The following is a 24,628-nucleotide window of genomic DNA, read 5'->3' as shown; positions in this document are numbered from 1 at the left end:
GTATTTAATTTTATTTTTGTGTATATATATATACTTTTTTTTTCTTTCTTTCCTATTTTGGGATTGGGTTTCTTCTAACAGACCAAAATATACCGAGGATCTAATTTATTGTTCTTTTGTGTTCAACTTCTGTTTGATTTTTTGTTTGTTTGTTTTGTTTCTGTCCTCTTCTGATTTGCTTCGTGTATATTTTTCTGGTGGTCTTGTTGCTATTATTTATATTATCTCTCTCTCTTCTGTTCTTTTCTGGAAACAATGACAAGATAGAAGAACACACCCCAAAAGAGAAAACAAGAGGCAGTACTCACTGCCATGGATTTAATGAATGTGGATATAAGTAGGATGTCAGAACTAGAATTCAAACAACAATTACAAAGATACTAGCTGGGCTTGAAAAAAAGCATAAAAGACACTAGAGAATCCCTTGTTGGAGAAATAAAACATCTAAAATCTAACCAGGTCAAAATAAAAAACATTACTTACTGAGATGCAATAAAAAATAGAGGCTCTGATCAAAAGAAATGAAATCTTGCCATTTGCAATGACGTGGATGGAACTAGAGGGTATTATGCTGAGTGAAATAAGTCAATCAGGAAAAGACAATTGTCATATGATCTCCCTGATATGAGGAATTCAAGAGGCAGAGTGGGGAGTTTGGGGGTAGGGGAGGAAAAAATGAAACTAGATAGATGGGACGCCTGGGTGGCTCAGTTGGTTAAGCAGCTGCCTTCGGCTCAGGTCATGATCCCGGGGTCCTGGGATCAAGCCCCACATCGGGCTCTCTGCTCAGCAGGGAGCCTGCTTCTCCCTCTGCCTCTGCCTGCCCCTCTGTCTGCCTGTGTTCACTCTCTCTGACAAATAAATAAATTTTTTAAAAATCTTAAAAAAAATGAAACAAGATGGGATCAGGAGAGAGACAAACCATAAGAGACTCTTAATCTCACAAAATAAACTGAGGGTTGCTGGGGAAAGGGAGGTTGTGGACAGGGTGGTTGGGTTGTAGACATTGGGGAGGGTATGTGATATGGTGAGTGCTATGAAGTGTGTAAGCCTGATCATTCACAGAACCGTACCCCTGGGGCAAATAATGCATTATATGTTAATAAAAATAATTTTAAAAAATAGAGGCTCTGGGTGCCTGGTTGGCTCAATCAGTTAAGCATCTACCTTCAGCTCAGGTAGTGACCCCCGGGTCCTGGGACTGAATCCCACATCAGGCTCCGCAGGGAGCCTGCTTCTCCCTCTGTCTCTGCCTCTCTCTTGCACTCTCTGTCTCCAATGAATAAATAAGTAAGATCTTTAAAAAACAAAAAAAATGAGGCTCTAATTGCTAGGATAAATAAGGCAGAAGAGAGTCAGTGATATAGAAGACAAATGATGGAGAACAAGGAAGCTTAGAAAAAGAGAGATAAAGAACTACTAGATCATAAGGGGATGATCCAATTTTTTCAATTGGAAAAAAAAAACACACAGGGTATCAGATTGGAGAAAAAAAACAAGACCCATCCATACACTGTCTGCAAGAGACTCATTTTATTTATTTATTTATTTATTTATTTTAAAATAATTTTTGAAGATTTTATTTATTTATTTGACAGAGAGACATCACAAGTAGGCAGAGAGGCAGGCAGAGAGAGAGGGGGGAAAACAGGCTTCCCATTGAGCAGAGAGCCTGATGTGGGGCTCAATCCCAGGACCCTGGGATCATGACCTGAGCTGAAGGCAGAAGCATTTAACCCACTGAGCCACCCAGGCGCCCCTGCAAGAGACTCATTTTAGACATAAAGACACCTCCAGATTGAAAGGGAGGGCATATAGAGGCACCTGGGTGGCTCAGTGGGTTAAGCCTCTGCCTTCGGCTCAGGCCAAGATCTTAAGGTTCTAAGATCATGCCCCACATCAGGCTCTCTGCTCAGCGTGGAGCCTGCTTCCCTCTCTCTCTCTGCCTACTTGTGATCTCTCTCTGTCAAATAAATAAATAGGATTTTTTAAAAACTAAAAAAAAAAAACCAAGAAAGAACGTGAGGGGGTGGAGAACTATTTATCGTGCTACTGGACATCAAAAGAAAGCTGGGGTGGCAATCCATGTATGAGACAAATTAGATTTCAAACCAAAGGCTGTAATACAAGATGAAGGACAGTATACCATAATTAAAGGGTCCATCCAACAAGAAAATCTAACCAAGGAGGTAAAGGATTTGTACTCTAAAAACTACAGAATACTTAAGAAAGAAATTGAGGAAGACACAAAGAAATGGAAAAACATCCCATGCTCATGGATTAGAAGAACAAATATTGTTAAAATGTCTATGCTACCTAAAGCAATCTACACATTTCAAGAAATCCCTATCAAAATACTACTGACATATTTCACAGAGCTGGAACAAATAATCCTAAAACATGTCTGGAATCAGAAAAGGAACTGAATAGCCAGAGGAATACTGAAAAAGAAAACCAAAGCTAGTGGCATCACAATTCTTGACTTCAAGCTGTACTGCAAAGCTGTAATCATCAAGACAGTATGGTACTGGCATAAAAGCAGACACATAGTTCAGTGGATCAGAATACGGAACCCAGAAATGGACGCTCAACTCTATGGCCAACTCTTCTTCAACAAAGCAGGAAAAAATATCTGATGGGAAAAAGACAGTCTCTTCAACAATGGTGTTGGGAAAATTAGACTGTCATGTGCAAAAAAATGAAACTGGACCATTTTCTTACACCATACACAAAAAACCCTCAAAATGGATGAAAGACCTCAATGTGAGACAGGAACCCATCCAAATTCTAGAGGAGAACAGAGGCAGCAACCTCTTTGATCTCAGCTGCAGAAACTTCTTGCTAGACACATCTTCAAAGGCAAGGAAAAGGACGGGACGCCTGGGTGGCTCAGTTGGTTAAGCGGCTGCCTTCGGCTCAGGTCATGATCCCAGCGTCCTGGGATCGAGTCCCGCATCGGGCTCCTTGCTCTGCGGGGAGCCTGCTTCTCCCTCTGCCTCTGTCTGCCTGTGCTTGCTCTCTCGCCCTCTCTCTCTGATGAATAAATAAATAAAATCTTAAAAAAAAAAAAGGCAAGGAAAAGGAAAGCAAATGTAAACTATTGAGATTTCATCAAGATAAAATATTTTGCATAGCAAAGGGAACAGTCAACAAAACCAAAAGACAAACAATAGAATGTGAGAATATATTTGCAAATATCTTTTCAGATAAAGGGCTAGTATCTAAAATCTATAAAGAACTTATCAAACTCAACACCCAAAAAGAAACAGAAAATAGAGTCAAGAAATGGACTGAAGACGTGAACAGACATTTCTCCAAAAAAGACATACAAATGGCCAACAGACATATGAAAAATGCTAACATCATTTGGCCAGAGGGGACTACAAATCAAAACCATAATGAGATACCACCTCACATCTGTCAGAATGACTAAAATTAACAAGTCAGGAAACAACAGATGTTGGCGAGGATATGGAGAAAAGGAAACCTTATTACACTGCTGGTGGGAATGAAAACTGGTACAGCAAATCTGGAAAACAGTATGTAGGTTCCTCGAAAAGTAAAAAATAGAGCTACTCTATGACCCAGCAATATCCTATGACCCAAGGATACAAACATAGTGATCGGAAGTGGCACCTGCTCCCCAATGTTTATAGCAACAATGTCCACAATAGCCAAACTATGGAAAGAGCCTAGATGTTCATTCATAGAAGAATGGATAAAAAGATGTGACATATATATATATTTTTATAGGAATATTAATCAGCCATCAAGAAAAGGAATCTCACCATTTGCAATGACATGGATGGAACAAGAGGGTATTATGTTAGGCAAAACAAATCAATCAGAGAAAAATCCATATGATTTTGCTCATACATGAAATTTATGAAACAAAACAGAGGATCATAGGGGAAGGGAGGGAAAAATAGGGCAAAATCAGAGAGGGAGAAACATCATAAGAGACTTTTAACTATAGGAAACAAACTGAGGGTTGCTGGAGGAGGTGGGTGGGGGAATGGGGTAACTGGGTGATGGGCATTAAGGGGCCATGGGATTCAAAGAGCATGGGGTGTTATATGCAACTGATGAATCACTGAGGTTTACCTCTGAAACTAATAATATGCTATATGTTAATTAATTGAATTTAAATTTAAAAAATTGTATCGGTAAAAAAAATGAAACAAGTAAAACTGTCCCTGTTTGCAGATTATATGATTATCCACATAGAAAATCCAAAATAGGGGTGCCTGGGTGGCTCAGTGGGTTAATGCTTCTGCCTTTGGCTCAGATCGTTAATCCTGGGGTCCTGGGATCGAGCCCCACATCGGCCTCTCTGCTCAGCGGGGAGCCTGCTTCTCTTCCTCTCTCTCTGCCTGCCTCTCTGACTACCTGTGATCTCTGTCTGTTAAATAAGCAAATAAAATCCTTAAAAAAAAAAAAGAAAAGAAAATTCCAAATAATCAACAACCAAAACTTCACTGAACCAAAAAGAGTCCAATAAATTCCTCATTTTGCTTAAGTGACTCTAAATTGGGTTTCTGTCACATATAACTGAAAAAATTATTTATTTATTCATTTACCCATCAACTACTTATTGAATGCCTAAAATTTGTCAGTAAGTGTTCTAGACAACTGCTGTAACGCATCACAACAATGATGTATCAGCAAACAAAACAAATTTCTTACTCTTAAGGGTGGTGGTAAGAGATGTAAAAAGTTAAAAGAGATTAAAGAGAAAAATTGAGGTGTGCTATTTTAGAAAATGTAGTAAGGGAAGACCTCTTTGATAGGATACCTCATCAAATGGGGATTTAGCCAAGGGGTATCTAAGGGAAGAGTGTTCCAGGAAGTGGAAAAAATCCCAAGGCTGGAACATGCATGGTATGTTCAAAAACAAAACAAAACAAAAAAGCAAGGGTGCCAATGTGGCCCCAGCTGAGTAAGGGGAGGAGGAGCAGGTGATGGGTCAGAGAGAACCCTGTGCCAGATCACACAGTTCCCTGTAGTCAAGGTAAGGACTTGAGATTTTACCTGGAGTAAACTGGGAAGTACTGCAGGATATGAGCAAAGGAGCAACCTGAGAGCATTTATGTTTAGTCCTGACCAGTTCAACAGATGAACACAGGAACTGGTTCTCTGAGGTGTAGAACAACTCAAATGCGCCACTTAACTTCTTTCTTTTCCATTTCAAAACTCTTCTATGTCCTCTTCCATACTTTGTTCTTTCTTCCTTCTGAGATATAACTTGCTCTACCCCTTCACAAGTCCAAACCCTCCAGCAACTCCACGGTCACTTCCCTTCCTGTGAATAAATTACTTTCCCAGTCCCCCCCCCCCCCACCAGCAAAACCTTGCAGTGTATTTAAATCATTAACTATGAACTGGAGGGTGGCAGGAGATTGCATAAACTTTGAGCATAATCTTAGCCCAGCACTCTGGCTCCTCCCTCTGGAATGTCTCCACCAATCCAGGAAAGGCCCTCTGGGTATGTCTTGTGTCTCCCAGTTGTCAGACTACTACTTCTCCCTCTTCTTTTGGCTACTACCAGGACTAACAGAAGCGAGAGTTCACGTGTCAGGCCTGCTCTCCCAGGAAACTGGGCTGCCGTCACCTCCAGCTGTGTCGGAATCCGTCACTTTAGTGAATACTACCCTGTCTCCTATGTAAGGTTTGCCGGTCTGGCATACATACTTTTGAGCCAAGGTAACAAAAAAGCAACCAAAAGCAACAGACCAAAAATGTTCTCATGGAAGTTTTAGGCAGCCCAAGTGTTTCTATCAGAATTTCTCAGCTGTTGTGTAAGTCTATCTAAGAGTATGTGCTCACAAAAAGCTGTGAACATAGGGGTGCCTGGGTGGCTCAGTGGGTTAAGCCCTCCTCTGCACTGATGTTTATACGATGTAGAGCTTGCATGTCAGATGAGACCACAAATACTTTCACACCCAACTGACCAGCAGTGGTATTTTCTTTCTTAGAAGAGTTTTCTGTGGCTCAGTGCAAACATCTGGACTCATATCTCAACTGTTTTACCTACAAAGAATATTGGAAAGCTGGAAAATAGATGTTGTGAAGTGCTAAGATTAACAAAAAAATTTTTTGTTGAGAAGGCAATCTTATTATCTCTGATCAGAACGATGCTGATATTTTCTTTTTAGTAGAACAGACTGGTTAGGCTCATTTTAAGCTCCAACTGACTGGTCAATTTTCTTTTCAATGTATATTTGAAGGATTCTAAATGTATTAGAGGAAATTTCATCTTAACTGCACAATAATGGAAACAATTCAAATGACATCAGTAGGGGACTGGCTTAAAAAATTATGGTGCAGGGGCGCCTGGGTGGTTCAGTGGGTTAAGCCTCTGCCTTCAGCTCAGGCCACGATCTCAGGGTCCTGGGATCGAGTCCCGCATGGGGCTCTCTGCTCGGTGGGGAGCCTGTTTCCTCCTCTCTCTCTCTCTGCCTGTCTCTCTGCCTACTTGTGATCTGTCTCTCTGTCAAATAAATAAATAAAATCTTTTAAAAAAAAGAAATTATGGTGCAATTGTTCAGTAGAATGCCATGCAGCTCTTTAAAAACACAAAACATAAAAGAAAAATGGAAAGAAAATGAGAAAGATCCTCATGTACTGACATGGATGGACCTTCAAGAACTTGTTATAAAAAAATTTAAACTACAAGAACAGTGTAGTATTCTAGGCTACCTGTTGTGTCAAAGTGGTGAAGAAATAAGGATCTATAGTCATCTGCTGAAATAATTGGAAAGAAATCCTAAAGAGATACATAGAACTAATCATAGTTCCTGGAGGGAGTAGGTTGGGATGAAACTGGGCAGCTGTGAGATGGGGGAGGGAGAGGGCATATTTTTTTTAAGAGAGGGTGGAGGGCCAGATGGAGAGGGAGAGAGAGAATCGTAAGCAAGCTCAATGCCCAGTGAGGAGCCAGACATCGGCTGAACCTCACAACCCTGAGATCATGACTTGAACCAAAATGAAGAGGCAGGCACTTAACAGACCGAGCAACCCAGGCGGGTGGGTGGTGGCGGGGGGAGAACGGCGCAATTTTTCACTCTAATTTTTAACATTTGGACATTTAACATTTGAACCACTTGAAGACCTCTAAAAAATTGAAAAAAAAGAGAAAAAGTCACAACACTAAAAACATAGTTTTAAGTACTACGTAACTTCTTCCTTCGGTTGGAGGAGTCCTGACACTAATTCTGTAATATGGGAGGTAACTTCCCAAGGTGTGGGCTCTAACTTGCCAGCAAACAGCAGAGAAGGGTGGTTCCCTCTCGACTCAGCCCCCACTGCCAAACAAGACAACAGTGGGGGGCAGTACTTTACTAATCCAAAACCCTTGGAAACCCTTGGAAAAATCTTACCTGGGAAACCATTCACCTCAGTTTGCTTGTATTTTTTTTAAAGATTTTATTTATTTATTTGTTATAGAGACAGATCACAAGTAGGCAGAGAGAGAGAGAGGAGGAAGCAGGCTCCCCACTGAGCAGAGAGCCCGATGCGGGACTCGATCCCAGGTCCCTGAGATCAAGACCTGAGCCAAAGACAGAGGCTTAAACCACTGAGCCACCCAGGTGCCCCAACTGCCTGTATTTTAATGTTTCATATCATCCAGTTCTCAGTGATTATCAATATAGATCAGCACTGTCCACAAGAATGTTCTGCAATGATAGAAATGTTCTGTGTTTGCAGTTACCTATATGCAGTAGCTACTAGTCACTGTGGCTGTTAAGCAGTTGAAATGCAGCCAGCGTTTTTAAATAGTACTAAATTTAAATTTAAATAGCCATATATGAACAGTACACACAGTCATATAAATCTAGTTAAGCAACAGAGGTACTTTTCAGGTCTAATATAACATTTAGCTATAGAAATAAACCATATACAAAGTTCTCCCTTCTGAAAACATCATTTATTCATTCAAAAAATAAGCACATACTGCAAACCAAACACTATGTTATTTCCTAGGGATAGTACCATGAACATAACAGACAAAATGCCCACCCTGACAAAACCTACACTATAGCACCAAAGATCAGTGAACTACAGCCCATGAGTTAAATCCAGCCTTCTGTCTGTTTTTATACAGGCTACAAACCAAGAATTTTTTTAAAAGATTTTATTTATTTGACAGACAGAAATCATAAGTAGGCAGAGAGGCAGGGAGGGTGGCGGGGGGGAGCAGGCTCCCCACTGAGCACAGAGCCCCATGTGGGGCTCGATCCCAGGACCCTGGGATCATGACCTGAGCTGAAGGCAGAGGCTTTAAAACCACTGAACCACCCAGGTGCCCCACCAAGAATGGTTTTATTTTATATTTTCAAATATTTCAAAAAAGTCAAAAGAGGAATACTAATTCATGACATATGAAAATTTCATGAGGGGCATCTGGGTGGCAAAGTTGGTTGAGCGTCCAACTCTTGGTTTGGGCTCAGGTCATGATCTCACGGTTATGCGATCGAGCCCTGCATCAGGCTCCACCCTCAGTAGGGAGTCTGCTTGGGAGTCTCTATCTCCCTCTCCTACTGGCCCTCCCCCTCCACGTGCTTTCTCTCTCTCTCTCAAATAAATAAATCTTAAAAAAAAAAAAAAAGAAAATTGCATGAAGTTCAAGTTTTAATATCCATAAATGGGTTTTGTTTGGAAAGCAGCCATGCCCATTTAGTCATGTATTGTCTGTCAGTGGCTGCTATCTCAGCCAGAGTTGAGGTAAACTCTTGCCACAGAGACCATATGGTGCACAAAGCCATATTTACTATCTGGACTTTTACAGAAAACGTTTGCTGACCCCCACTCCAGTGGGTGGGTAGTAATAGGCAAGACACCATGATAAGCACTTTGCATGCATTATCTCATTTAATCTTTGTGACAATTCTCTGATAGAGGTTCCTGCTCAGATAGGGGTTCCCTGCTCAGTGGGAAGCCTGCTTCTCTCTCTCCCACTCCCTCCGCTTATGTTCCCTCTCTCACTGTGTCTTTCTCTGTCAAATAAATAAATATTTTTAAAGTTATTTATTTATTTATTTGAGAGAGAGGAGAGAGTGAGTTCGCACAAGAAGGGGAGGGGCAGAGGGAGAAGCAGGCTTCCCGCCGAGCAGGAGCCCGATGTGGGGCTCTATCCAGGACCCTGAGATCATGACCTGAGCCAAAGTCAGATGCTTTCACTGGGAGTAACTGGGTGACTCAGACCTTTACTTCTTTCGAAATGCATATGGGAGACAATAGCATGCAGTACATAGTCAGGAAAATGGGCTGGTACCAGACAGCTCTAGGTTCAAATCCAGCTAGTGCCTTTGTGGTGTACTGAATGTTTGTGCCTCTCTCCAAATTCATATGTTGAAAACTTAACCCCCAAAATGTGATGGTATTGGAGGTGGGGTCGTTGGGAGGTAATTAGGTTTAGATGAGGTCATAAGGGTAGGGCCCCAGTGATGGGCTCAGTATCCTAATAGAAGAAGAAGAAAAACCAGAGATCTCACTCTCTCTACCATGTGAGTACATAAAGAGAAAGTGGTCATCTGCAAGTCAGGAACAGAGCCCATACTGGGGAACTGAATTGGCTAGCACTTGATCTTGGACTTCCCAGCTTCCAGAACTGTGAGAAATAAATGTTGTTTTGACCAGCCTGTCTATAGTATTTTCTTATGGTGGCCAGAGTTCACTAAGACAGCCTCTTAGTAATGTTTTCTATCTGTAAACAGAAATAATATCCACTTCACAGAGTTACTCTGAAAATTTACTATAATTCATATGTAAGTAAAGCACTGAGTACAGTGTTCGAAACATATTGAGTGCTCAGAGAATGGCACTTGTATGATGACTATAAATAATAATAATAATATAACTTAGCTACTTTGTGGTATGGCTACCTGTAGGACAGAGACAAATGCATGTTCATTAGCTTGTCTTTTAGATGAACCAGTTTCTGTGGAAATCCTGAGTGTCACCATGGAGACATTACTTCGTGTCAAGTGTTTTCAGCGCCTCGCAATCCCTGGTTCTGTGAGAGTACTCCATAAAGATTATAGAACAGTTTCACCTCAGAATTTTTCCAATTATGAATCTATGAAACAGATTCCAGAGTATTTCAACTTTGCTAAAGATGTTCTGGACGAATGGACCAATGTGGAAAAGGTAAGGATCAAGGGCCAGTCCAACTACAGCTTCTCAGATAGAAGTGATTTTGACCCCAGGGCAAATGTCTGGAAACAATTTTGGCCAGGGATGCTACTATGTATCCTCTAATACACAGGACAGTCCCCCATAGCAAAAAATTATGTGGCTCAACATGTTAATTAGTTTCATAGTTGAGAAAGCCTGGTTTATAAAAATGTATGATTATAAGTTAACTTCTTTTTTTAAGATTTTATTTATTTGACAGACAGAGATCACAAGTAGGCAGAAAGGCAGGCAGAGAGAGAGGGAGGAAGCAGGCTCCCTGCTGAGCAGAGAGCCCGATGCAGGGCTTGATCCCAGGACCCTGAGATCAAGACCTGAGCTGAAGGCAGAGGCTTTAACCCACTGAGCCACCCAGTTACCCCTATAGGTTAACTTCTTAAAAATACCAAAAAGTAGTAGTATGAAGGTCAGAAATGGCCAGAAATCATAGGGAATGAGGTATAGATATAGCAATGAGAGAACATAAAAGGATGCAAGAATTCTAACTTTTTGGGAAGAGGTCCCAGATTTTTGAGGGGTTTCTTCTGTGCCTTCTTTTAAAGCCATTAATCTTTCTATATAATTAAATGATGTATCTAAGTTTGAGTCACTAGTGGAAGGTATACAATCTATACTTTGCTCAGGCTGAGATGCTGGCAGTAAAGCTACATCCTCCCAATCCGCCAACATAGGTAAACAATCAAGAGCAGAACTCATTTCCGTATCAGAAACATGATTGACAGATGAAATGGTAGTTGATACAAGTACCAATTCTGAACCAATTGCTGAAGACTTAGATTTGGTACTAAATGCAAGGTGTTCGTTTCTTATGTGCTTCTGCATAGGTATATTCAAGCTGGCAGACGGCAACTGCTCCACAGAAGTAGAGGGCTTTGTATTAAAAAGAGAGAAATAGCTTTTGGCATTATGAAGACCTGCTTTTACATAGCTTTTTAGTTGGAACTGATCTTGCTGTACCTTTATAGGAGAATTTACACCAACTGACCTCATCTGAACTTTTTCATGAGCATTTGCTGTATTTTTAGGCTCCCTATCATATATGCTCAGACCCTGAATGCTACTGTTGCAGGCTGACCTTTCTTCAACTTGATTCGTATTCAAATTTCTGGTGAAAACGCTGGAATTCTTCTTAGTGGGAACCTATGATTCCACAGACAAATCCAACAGCTTTAGAAACTATGCATTCATAATCTCTTTAGTACACATTATATGATTTGACAAAAAAGAAAAATGTCATCATTCAATGATTTATCAAGGATTCCACACATGATATCTATATTTCAATGAACCTACGATTATTTCTGGAGTTTGAGATAACAGGATAAAGAGGCAAGACACCACTAACCTTGTTCAAGGACCTTGTAATTTTCATTAAGCAACCATCCCTGATCATTTTCCAAGCAACAGGGCAGTATTCCGAGAATCATCCAACCCTGAGGAAATAGAAAACAAACACTGAATTTAATAGTAACAGAAATATAACAAAATAAAAAAAATAAGAAATCATAATTAACATTGGAACATACTATTAGTTTCATGATCACTACTAATTTTAATTATGATAAATTGGACTAGCAAATGCTGTGGCTTACCAACAAAAAAGACAAGATCTCCCACATTTACAGAGGAGATAAAAATTTGTCGCAGTTCAAAAAAATGCAAGCAACATTCTGTAGGGAACACGCTTTGTGAATAATCTAATGGTCTTATTCAGTTTTTTCACTAATTCACTAATTTGGGTGTTTAATCGCCATCTGATGTAGCTAATTCTCCTTCTTTTTAGCAACCAGAAAGCCACTAGATGGCAGTCTTTATCTTATACTACGTTATGGTAGTATAATTTGAAAGTCAGACATCTTTGAATTGCATAGACTAGGAACTTCTTTAGCCTGAAAGGATACTCCTTATTAATGACATCACCAAAAATTCAAGATTCATATGGAAGACTATAGAAATAAGAAAACTTACAAAATAAAATTGAATGACATCACCAAAAATACGAGATTCATATGAAAGACTGTAGAAATAAGAAAACTTACATAATAAAATTACTTTCAATTTATACTAACCAGAATGTTCTCGTCCTAAGAATTCTATTCCCACTTCCTGCAGGGCACCACTCAGTCCTTTTGGTTTTCTTCTATAGAAAATCTAACTGAATAAAAGAAACATATCCAAAAAAAGTTACTATTAGAAAAACAATGTATTTTAAAAAAAAGCAAAAAAAAAAAAAAAAGAAAAAGAAAAACTATGTATTAACCACTTACTACTCATAATTTTTCATTCTATTAGATTTGGAATATGCTTATTTTGTTGTCATTTTTACGTTCTTTAAGAAATGTATTTATGGGGGTGCCTGGGTGTCTCAGTGTGTTAAAGCCTCTGCCTTCAGCTCAGGTCATGATCCCAGGGTCCTCGGATCGAGCCCTGAGCCCTGCATCGGGCTCTCTGCTCAGTGGGGAGCCTGCTTCCCCCTCTCTCTCTGCCTGCCTCTCTGCCTACTTGTGATCTCTGTCTGTCAAATAAATAAATACAACCTTTAAAAAATGTATTTATGTGAAAGTTTAAAGTTTAAAAAAATATTTATTTGTAGTAACCTATACACTTGCATGGGATGAAGTTTAATCATTTTTCCATAGAAGGAAAGTGACCATGCCCCCACTTTTGACCCTTACCTTTTAAGTTACTCTGAGATCAATCCAAGAATATAAGAACAAGGATTTTATCAGCTGTTTTCTTTTACACTCACACTCCAGGCAAACCCCCAGGTCCCAGTCTGCATTAACTGTATTAAAATAGAACAAATTCAATAATGCCAGCAGTTTTTATATTTATAAATATAAATTTAATACTATAAATATATAATATAAGTAAATATAAATAATATATTTATATATAAATATATTATATATAAATAATATTATGTATAATACACTATAATATATGTTATCTATAAAATATATAATATGTTATAAAATATATATGTTATATATAAATATATAACATATAATATACAAATAATATAATATAAAATATATAATATAAAGATATAAATATAAATCATTTATAAATAAAAGGTTCAAATATTATGTAAGATTTAGAAAGAAATAACACATAGAATATAATATTTATATAAATAACACATTTAGGGGCGCCTGGGTGGCTCAATGTGTTAAAGCCTCTGCCTTCTGCTCAGGTCATGATCCCAGGGTCCTGGGATCAAGCCCTGCATTGGGCTTTCTGCTCAGCAGGGAGCCTGCTTCCCTTCCTCTCTCTGCCTGCCTCTCTGCCTACTTGTGATCTCTGTCAAGTAAATAAGTAAAATCTTTTTTTAATTTTTAATTTTAATTTTTTATTTTTTTAATAAATAAAATCTTTAAAAAATCAATTAAATTATAAAAATCACATTTATATATAAATTTATATACATTTTATGAGTATATAATAATTATATAATCATTACATACTATATACAATCATTACATACTATATACAAAAGTATAATATGTACTATATAAATCATTAAATACTATACAATCATTACATACTATATACAAAAGTATAATATGTACTATATAAAGAATATAAACTATACTGTATATACTATAAGAATATACTATATAAAACAAAACAGGATTTAATTGTTGTTAATATCTAACAATTATTCACTTTACATAATTTACTATTAAGAAATAAGGTTGGTAACTAAGTCTCAAAATGATTGCTTAAACACCCAATTAAACACACGGAGTATCTCAGAAAGAAGAGTACAAAGCCTGGAGAAGGTTATCTGCTTTCAACATTCTAGAAAATACTAATGTAATTGAGAAACCAGACATCTTATAGAAACCTAAAACCAAAAATATCACTAACAATTGGCACAGCCTTGCTATCAATGACTACTAATTGCAATGCTGTATCATAGGCATACAAAAGATCTACTTAAATGGCCCATTTTTTCCCAATATGAAAGTATAAGCAAAGGATGTGAGTGGAATAAAGACTCTTTTTAATTCAAGGTTGTAGAAATTAGCATAAGAGTTTTCACTAAATCATCTTTGCCTGGAGCAGAAGAACAAAGAAGTACAATCTAGAAAAATTCTTAGGGTTAAGTCTTAAAAAATTTTAAAGTATCGCAGGATGGTAAAATTTGAAAAATATGAATAAATTTATTTTCCTTCGTTAACATCTGTTTGGCACTGAGATTTCTTTTCAAGGCCTAAGAGGTTAACAAGTACAATTCTTACTACAGATAAAGAATTCACAGTGGTTATCCCACTCATTTATGCTTGATAGATACAACTTGTTTTTTACCTGACCAAGTAACAGATGCACATAATTTTACTTTGGAATTAGGCGGATCTGAAATCCCAGTAGCAAAAATAATTTTCTTCTGTTGCTGAATCTTCTGAACCCATTTACAGAATTGAGATAAGCAAATCCTCAGAGGGACTCCTTCATCTACTTGAGCCCGAGTAAAGTCACAAAATCTGAATTTAACAATCGAATTCCATAATTACTGAATACATCATTAGCACAAAATTAAGCACTAAAGAGGCAGGGAAAAAAGAAGAGGTTCTGGGCACCTGGGTGGCTCAGTTGGTTAAGCATCTGCCTTTGGCACTGGTCATAATCCAGGGTCCTGGGATCAAGTCCCACATTGGGCTCCTTGCTCCCCTGGTTCTCCCTTTGCCCCTCACCCCAACTCATTCTCTCTCTCTCTCTCTCTCTCTCTGTCTCTCGCAAATAAATAAAATCTTAAAAAAAAAAAAAAAGAGCTTCTGACTGCCAGAATTTAGAAAAAGATGCTAAAACACATGGAAGAGAGGTAATATAATGATTAGAACTCTGCAAGATAAGAAAAATTAGGCTGCTCTACCTAAAATCACACAGAAACATAGTAATTAAATCCTGACTGATTTCCATGAAATTAATTTAATTTCCATGAAATAAGTTTGATATTCACTTTTACAACACTATTCTAATTTTTAAAGACTCCAACAGAGTTCTGGAGGGAACGTTATTTCTAACAGTACATAAATCTAATTTCAAATGGTATATACTTTTTATTTTCTTTTAAAAACTGATTTCTGAATTTTATTTTTTTAAAAAATTTTTTTTCAATTTATTTTGAGAAAGACAGTATTCATTATTTTTTCACCACACCCAGTGCTCCATGCAATCCGTGCCCTCTATAATACCCACCACCTGGTACCCCAACCTCCCTCCCTGCCGCCACTTCATTTTTTTTAAGGATTTATCTATTTTTTGAGAGAGTGGGAGAGAGAGCATGTGCAGGGTGAGGAGACGGAGGGAGACTCTTAAAGCAGACTCCCCACTGAAGTTGGAGCCCGATGTGGGGTTCAATCCCAGGACCTCTAGATCATGACTTGAGCTGAAATCAAGAGCCAGCCACTCAGGCAGCTGAGCCACCCACGTGCCCCCGATTTCTGAATTTTAATATTTGCATCATACTTGCATCATACTTGTTTTTGGGGGAGGCAGGGTGAGAAGAGAGGTAGGGAAAAGAAAAGGGCATACCTATTTTATGCCTGTCAGTTCCATGCAAAATTCAGAAAGAATCGGATGTTCCTGAGGCTGAACATAAGCGTGGAACTCAGATTCAATCTCCCCAGTTGATGTGTTCAGCAATAATGATGGAAATTCAACTACACGAAAAATTCAATTGACACTTGAATATATAATTGTTAAATTAATGCTGTCATCACTCTAAATTAAACATATTTAACCATCATATAGCATTATTAGACATTCACTAGTTCAGTAAAAGCATATTAAAATGACCAAAGCAGTGTGATATAATAGTTATAATAAAATTGTACCAAAGGCTAAATCAGAATATTAAAGTTGTATCTATTTAAAATTCTTGAATATATTTCTAAAATTAAATATTAAGACCATATGGAAGTTAAAATGTATTTCTTTTAGCAAAGCTATTTTTTCTGTCCCTATACAATTGAGATTTTGTATGAAATTCTAAAGTAATTTTATATACTTTTAGATGTTAGATTTTTGTTTTTTTGTCAAGTCAGGTTTTATAGTAAACTACCAATTCATAGGGTATCTTATTTCCTTTAAACTAATTGTTGACTACTTTATATCTATTACAGTGACTCCTCTTGGGCTAGCTCTGGCCACTGGCAGTCCAGACTTACTTATTTTTTGGCTCTGGTGGCGTTTCCCATCATTCCAACATGTCGACTCAAAATCGATGACAAGTAAGTAGTCAAACAACTGCTCTGCAAAACAATGGGTGTCCTTACGGTTTATCAGTATTAAAAGTGCAAGGATACAAAATGTAAAGAAATGAAGCACAATACTTACTGGATTTGCTTCTTCCTAGATTTTCATTTGCTGGTGCAACTGACTTTTTTCTAATTAATCCAAGCTGCCTAAAATGTAGAACAACCAAGTATGTTCAACAAAAGCATTCACACTCCTGTTTGAATATGCTAACAAACTAATATTATAACCCTCATTATTAATGTATTAATGTGAGAGACTGGAAATTGAACAACTTTGAGAGAAGACAACCTTGTTTTTTTTTAATTATTTTTATAAACATATAATGTATTATTTGTCCCAAGGGTACAGAAGACCTTGGTTCTTATATTGACTGCCAAAATCTCTTTTGATTTTAACAGTCGTTAAATTTTAATAGTCATTTTACCTGCATGAGCCTCAAAGTTCATATTTGCCAACTTAAGAGTAATTCCTTTTGCTTTCCTTATTTGACAGTAAATACTGAGGAACGTGAGTGATTGCAGAGGTAAAGATGCATTGAAAAGCTTATTTCTGGGGGGGACAAGATGGCGGGGTACTAGGAAGAGGCGTCTTTTCAGCTGGTACCCCAAAGTGAGCTGACTACCTACCAAAGAACTCTGATCACCCATGAAATCAGCCTGAGATCAGAATTATACACGTCTGGATCTCTACAGGGGCAGAAGGCGCCAGTGAGCAGGTAAAGCGGAATGGAACAGCGGACTGATATCGGAAGATAAACAAAAGGGGGAGGGAGCCACCAGAGGCGACCGGTGCAAAAGTAATACCCCGATACAAGCGAGAGTGCCCTGCGTCTGGGGACCAGCATTAACTTGGAGACTGGTTGAAAGCACTCCAAAAGAGCAAAGGATCGCAGGGTCAAATTGTGGGAATCGGGGCGGCTAGGGGCAGGGGCTTAAGTCCCCGGTCCCAGACGGCCTCCCCGGCGCGGAGGCAGAGAGAGTGCGGCGGGGAAACCGGCTCCTGGTCCCTAAGCCGCCAGCGCGCCCCAGAGCGCGTGGGTTCCGGCTCCTGTGAGGGGATGGGAGCCACGCCAGTCTGCAGAACGCGCGCTAGCCCTACCACAAAGCTTGAGATGCGCGCGCACGTCGCTCCAGCTCTCCTGGGTTTCTAAGGCCCAGGGGCGCTTCTTGACCCGGGCCATTGTTTCAAAGTCTAAGCCGCGTGCGTGCGAAACTCTTCCCCGGACAGAGGCGCGCAAAAGCCCAGCCTGCGGCTTACGGACCAGCGCCCCGTTCTCAGTGCCCCAGACGCGCGCCCGACCCACAGCCGCCTCTGAAAAGAGGTGCGCGCAAGCCGGGCACTCCCAGCCCCCGCCGGCGGCAAAATCTCAGTGTGTGATCGCTGCTTGGAACTTCTCTGGCGGTCAGGAGCTCCCAGACAGCCACCACTGCCTTGGCTTTGGGGACAAGCAAAAGATCCTGCGCCCCCAGGGTCTTTAACCTGGAACCTGCACTGCCAGCGTCCAAGGGGGAATTTATTCAGCTTCAGCACCCAGACGGAGGCTTCTCTCTGAGACGGAGATCAGGAAGTGTTCCAGGGTGCACCTTGACTGCACCAGAGTTGATACATCCAGCTACATCTGTTCAGTCTTCTCCCACCAAAATGACTAGGAGGAGGAATGCCCAACAGAAGAAAAATACAGAGGATGGACCTTCCGCAACAGAGCTAACGGCTATCAACATAGACAATATGTCGGAAAGAGAATTCAGGCTAACAATTATCCAGGCAATAGCTAGGTTGGAGAAAGCCATGGATGACCAAACAGAATTGATTAGGGCCGAACTGAAAGCGACCAGACAGGATGTTCACAATGTTAGGGCGGAGCTTAAAGCTACCAGGGAGGAGGTCCACAATGCTCTCAATGAGTTCCAATCCAATCTAAACTCTCTCAAAGCTAGGGTAACTGAGACAGAAGATAGAATTAGTGATCTGGAAGACAGATAGAGAGAAAGGATCAGGAGGAAGCCTGGAACAAACAGCTTAGATCCCACGAAAGCAGAATTAGGGAAATAAGTGATGCCATGAAGCGTTCCAACGTCAGAATTATTGGAATTCCTGAAGGGGAGGAGAAAGAAAGAAGTCTAGAAGATGTCGTGGAACAAGTCCTTCATGAAAACTTTCCGAATCTCGCGAATGAAACCAGCGTTCATGTACTAGAGGCTGAACGGTCTCCACCCAAGATTATACACTCCAAAAAAACATCACGACACCTGATAGTCAAATTGAGAAATTATAATTGTAGGTATAATCTCTTGAAAGCTGCCAGGGCAAAGAGGCTCCTTACTTACAGAGGGAAGCCCATCAGAATAACGTCAGACCTGTCCACAGAGACCTGGCAAGCCAGAAGAGGCTGGCAAGATATATTCAGGGCACTAAATGAGAAGAACATGCAGCCAAGAATACTTTATCCAGCAAGACTGACATTCAAAATGGATGGGACACCTGGGTGGCTCAGTTGGTTAAGCAGCTGCCTTCGGCTCAGGTCATGATCCCAGCGTCCTGGGATCGAGTCCCACATCGGGCTCCTTGCTCGGCGGGGAGCCTGCTTCTCCCTCTGCCTCTGCCTGCCTTTCTGTCTGCCTGTGCACGCTCTCTCTCTGATAAATAAAAAAAAAAAAAATCTTAAAATGGATGGAGAGATAAAGAGTTTCCAAGACCGGCAAGGCTTAAAAGACTATGCAACCACCAAGCCGATACTGCAGGAAATATTAAGGGGGGTGCTATAAAAGAGGAAAAATCCAAAGAATAGCATTGAACAGAAATATAGAGACAGTCTACAGAAAGAAAGACTTCAAAGGTAACTCGATGTCAATAAAAACGTATCTATCAATAATCACTCTCAATGTGAATGGCCTAAATGCACCCATAAAACGGCACAGGGTTGCAGATTGGATAAAACAACAGGACCCATCCATATGCTGTCTACAAGAGACCCATTTTGAACCTAAAGATACACGCAGACTGAAAGTGAAGGGGTGGAGAAGCATCTTTCATGCCAATGGGACTCAAAAGAAGGCTGGGGTAGCGATTCTCATATCAGATAAATTAGACTTCAAACTAAAGACTGTACTCAGAGATACAGAAGGACACTACATAATCCTTAAAGGGACTATCCACCAAGATGATCTAACAATTGTAAATATCTATGCTCCCAATATGGGAGCAGCCAATTACTTAAGAAAACTGTTAATCAAGATAAAGAGTCATATTGATATGAATACACTAATCGTAGGTGATCTTAACACACCTCTTTCAGAATTAGACAGATCATCGAAGCAGAAAATCAATAAAGAAACAAGAGCATTGAATGACACATTGGACCAGATGGACCTCATAGATATATACAGAACATTCCACCCTAAAACAGCAGAATACTCATTCTTCTCAAGTGCACACGGAACCTTCTCCAGAATAGACCACATACTGGGTCACAAATCAGGACTCAGCCGATACCAAAAGACTGAGATTATTCCCTGCATATTATCAGATCACAATGCTTTGAAACTGGAGCTCAATCACAAGGAAAAGTTCCGAAGGAACTCAAACACCTGGAAGCTAAAGACCACCTTGCTTAAGAATGCTTGGATCAACCAGGAGATCAAAGAAGAACTGAAACAATTCATGGAAACCAATGAGAATGAAGACACTTCGGTCCCAAACCTATGGGATACAGCAAAGGCGGTCCTAAGGGGAAAATATATAGCCATCCAAGCCTTGCTCAAAAAAATTGAAAAATCCAGAACACACCAGCTGTCTCTACACCTTAAAGAACTGGAGGATCAACAACAAATCAAACCAACTCCACACATAAGAAGGGAAATCATCAAGATTAGAGCTGAGATCAATGAGGGAGAAACCAGAGATACAGTAGAACGTATCAATGAAACTAGAAGCTGGTTTTTTGAAAGAATCAATAAGATCGATAAGCCACTGGCTACACTAATCCAAAAGAAAAGAGAGAAAGCCCAAATTCATAAAATTATGAATGAAAAGGGAGAGATCACAACTAACACCAAGGAAGTAGAAACAATCATCAGAAGTTATTACGAACAGTTATATGCCAATAAGCTTAGCAACCTAGATGAAATGGATGCATTCCTGGAAAAATATAAACTACCAAAATTGAACCAGGAAGAAATCGACAACCTGAATAGACCGATATCTAATAACGAGATTGAAGCAGTGATCAAAAATCTCCCAAAAAACAAGAGCCCAGGACCTGACGGATTCCCTGGGGAATTCTACCAAACCTTCCAAGAAGAAATAACACCTATTCTCCTGAAGCTGTTTCAAAAAATTGAAGCAGAAGGAAAACTTCCAGACTCTTTCTATGAAGCCAGCATTACCCTGATCCCCAAACCAGGCAAGGACCATACCAAAAAGGAGAATTTCAGACCAATATCACTGATGAATATGGATGCTAAGATTCTCAACAAGATCCTAGCCAACAGGATCCAACAGCACATTAAAAAGATTATCCACCATGATCAGGTGGGATTCATCCCTGGGCTACAAGGATGGTTCAACATTCGCAAATCAGTCAATGTGATACAACAAATTAATATGAGAAGAGAGAAGAACCACATGGTCCTCTCAATTGATGCAGAAAAAGCATTTGACAAAATCCAACATCCGTTCCTGATGAAAACGCTTCAAAGTATAGGGATAGAGGGAACATTCCTGAACCTCATCAAATCTATCTATGAAAGACCCACAGCAAATATCATCCTCAATGGGAAAAAGCTTGCAGCCTTCCCGTTGAGATCAGGAACAAGACAAGGATGCCCACTTTCACCACTCTTATTCAACATAGTATTAGAAGTCCTAGCAACAGCAATCAGACAACAGAGAGAAATAAAAGGTATCCAAATTGGTAATGAAGAAGTCAAACTCTCTCTCTTCGCAGATGACATGATTCTTTATATGGAAAACCCAAAAGACTCCACCCCCAAACTACTAGAACTCATACAGCAATTCAGCAGCGTGGCAGGATACAAAGTCAATGTGCAGAAATCAGTGGCTTTCTTATACACTAACAATGAAAATACAGAAAGGGAAATTAGAGAATCGATTCCATTTACTATAGCACCAAGAACCATAAGATACCTGGGAATAAACCTAACTAAAGAGGTAAAGGATCTATACTTGAGGAACTATAGAACACTCATGAAAGAAATTGAAGAAGACACAAAAAGATGGAAGACCATTCCATGCTCTTGGATCGGAATAAACATTGTTAAAATGTCTATACTGCCTAGAGCAATCTATACTTTTAATGCCATTCCGATCAAAATTCCACCGGCATTCTTCAAAGAGCTGGAGCAAATAATCCTAAAATTTGTATGGAATCAGAAGAGACCCCGAATCGCTAAGGAAATGTTGAAAAACAAAAATAAAGCTGGCGGCATCACCTTACCTGATTTCAAGCTTTATTACAAAGCTGTGATCACCAAGACAGTATGGTACTGGCATAAAAACAGACACATAGACCAGTGGAACAGAGTAGAGAGCCCAGATATGGACCCTCAACTCTATGGTGAATTAATCTTCGACAAAACAGGAAAAAATATACAGTGGAAAAAAAGAGAGTCTCTTCAATAAATGGTGCTGGGAAAACTGGACAGCTATATGTAGAAGAATGAAACTCGACCATTCTCTTACACCGTACACAAAGATCAACTCAAAATGGATAAAAGACCTCAACGTGAGACAGGAATCTATCAGAATCTTAGAGGAGAACATAGGCAGTAATCTCTTCAATATCAGCCACAGCAACTTCTTTCAAGATACGTCTCCAAAGGCAAAGGAAACAAAAGCGAAAATAAACTTCTGGGACTTCATCAAAATCAAAAGCTTCTGCACAGCAAAGGAAACAGTCAAAAAAACAAAGAGGCAACCCACGGAATGGGAGAAGATATTTGCAAATGACAGTACAGACAAAAGGTTGATATCCAGGATCTATAATGAACTCCTCAAACTCAACCCACACGAAACAGACAAACACATCAAAAAATGGGCAGAAGATATGAACAGACACTTCTCCAATCAAGACATACAAATGGCTATCAGACACATGAAAAAATGCTCATCATCATTAGCCCTCAGGGAGATTCAAATTAAAACCACATTGAGATATCACCTTACACCAGTTAGAATGGCCAAAATTAACAAAACAGGAAACAACATGTGTTGGAGAGGATGTGGAGAAAGGGGAACCCTCTTACACTGTTGGTGGGAATGCAAGTTGGTGCAGCCTCTTTGGAGAACAGTGTGGAGATTCCTCAAGAAATTAAAAATAGAGCTTCCCTGACCCTGCAATTGCACTCCTGGGTATTTACCCCAAAGATACAGATGTCGTGAAAAGAAGGGCCATCTGTACCCCAATGTTTATAGCAGCAATGGCCATGGTCGCCAAACTATGGAAAGAACCAAGATGCCCTTCTATGGATGAATGGATAAGGAAGATGTGGTCCATATACACTATGGAGTATTATGCCTCCATCAGAAAGGACGAATATCCAACTTTTGTAGCAACATGGACGGGACTGGAAGAGATTATGCTGAGTGAAATCAGTCAAGCAGAGAGAGTCAATTATCATATGGTTTCACTCATTTGTGGAGCATAACCAATAGCATGGAGGACAAGGGGCGTTAGAGAGTAGTAGGGAATTTGGGTAAATTGGAAGGGGAGGTGAACCATGAGAGACTCTGGACTCTGAAAAACAGTCTGAGGGGTTTGAAGTGGCGGGGGGGTGGGGGGTGGGAGGTTGGGGTACCAGGTGGTGGGTATTATAGAGGGCACAGCTTGCATGGAGCACTGGGTGTGGTGAAAAAATAATGAATACTGTTTTTCTGAAAATAAATAAATTCGGAGGAAAAAAAAAAAAAAGAAAAGCTTATTTCTGCCTTTTCATTTTAAAAGCCCTTGCTATGTGCACAGACCAGTTCTGAGGAGATAGTGAAGATCCAGTCTTCCAGGAGCTCAAAATTACAGCTGGGTAAAGAAAGTAGACCCCCGTGGTAAACTACTATAAGGTAATACATGACAAAGGATCCGCAAAGGCAATACTTGAATTCACAGAAAGGGATGAGCTTCCTTAGGTGTTAAGTAAGACAATTACTTCGAGGAACAGGTCAAGCTTAAGTAGGACACTTTCTGTTGCCATTTTTTGTTTGTTTGTTTTTGTTTAAGACCTGTGATGGGAAATGCAAGGAGTTGGGAATAACAGCGAACATTTATCTAATTTCTTACTACATAGCAAACACTGAGCTCTAGTGATCTCACTTAATCGTCAAAAACTGTAGGAGTTGTTGCTACCTCTATTTTATGGATGAAAAAATCGGATTCAGTAATTCGGAATTACTAATTCAAAACGGATTCAGAAATCCGTTTCTGTGTTTCAGTAATCTGTGTTCTTTGGCGAATTACTGAATCCGTTTTGAATCAGTAATTCACCAAAGAACACAGATGTGGTATGTGAAAGCAGAATCGACCAACTCTGAAGCCCATGCTATTTACCACTACATTACAACTGTTCTTTTGAAATGAGAAATGTGTACAGCGTGACCAGGAATCAGGGAGAAGGCTACACTAAATCACAATACGAACTGAACGGGTCACTAGGAAGTGGTCGGGTGAACAGCTTGACGGGGAAGGGGGCTGCCTGAGACCTCGGAATGGCCTACCAGGTGCTGTCACGTCCAGTTCGTTTCCAGAGGCCTAGAAAGGGCTGACAGTGGCTCAAGGCCACACAGTCCGAACCCTGGTTCTTCCACCCTCGCGCAGAGGGCGGCCTGAGAACCTCGAGACCGAGATCCAAGCAGAGACCCTTCAGTCCAGGGCAGACAGTGCAGGTCGGAGACGCCTGGGCTGCAGAGAATGAAAGCTGACACCGCGCGGATGCGCACTTCCCAGGCCCGCTGCGGGCGCCAGCACTCGACCAGGAGCCACCCTCGGCCCAGAAACCCCTCGCGTACCGTGAAAGCTTTTTGGTCGCCATTCCCGGCACTCCTGACTCCTCTGTGCCCAACTGCCGGAAGTCGTTAAACCACCACTTCCGGTCCGTTCAAACGCCTGGCGCGTCTGAGAAGGCGGCTGCGGCTGCGGCGGCGGAGGCTGTGGCTGTGT

At 40.1% G+C, this 24,628-nt stretch overlaps 1 protein-coding gene across 1 annotated transcript; it reads right to left on the bottom strand.

The window, feature by feature from the left end:
* Positions 1-7,087: 7,087 nt before the first annotated feature.
* LOC122895471 (ERI1 exoribonuclease 2-like) lies at positions 7,088-24,627 on the bottom strand. Its single transcript, XM_044232899.1, is given in 11 exon segments — positions 7,088-7,113; positions 10,581-11,334; positions 11,540-11,598; positions 11,601-11,627; positions 12,264-12,345; positions 12,870-12,970; positions 14,509-14,669; positions 15,740-15,863; positions 16,371-16,454; positions 16,540-16,607; positions 24,478-24,627. Coding segments are annotated over 11 exon segments (1,509 nt in total). The 5' UTR covers positions 24,501-24,627.
* Position 24,628: the final 1 nt, after the last annotated feature.

This window comes from Neovison vison, chromosome 14, assembly GCF_020171115.1.
Source record: "Neovison vison isolate M4711 chromosome 14, ASM_NN_V1, whole genome shotgun sequence".
Classification (NCBI taxonomy): domain Eukaryota; kingdom Metazoa; phylum Chordata; class Mammalia; order Carnivora; family Mustelidae; genus Neogale; species Neogale vison.
Note: the sequence above shows the minus strand (reverse complement) of the source record. Positions and strands in the feature narration are given on the sequence as shown.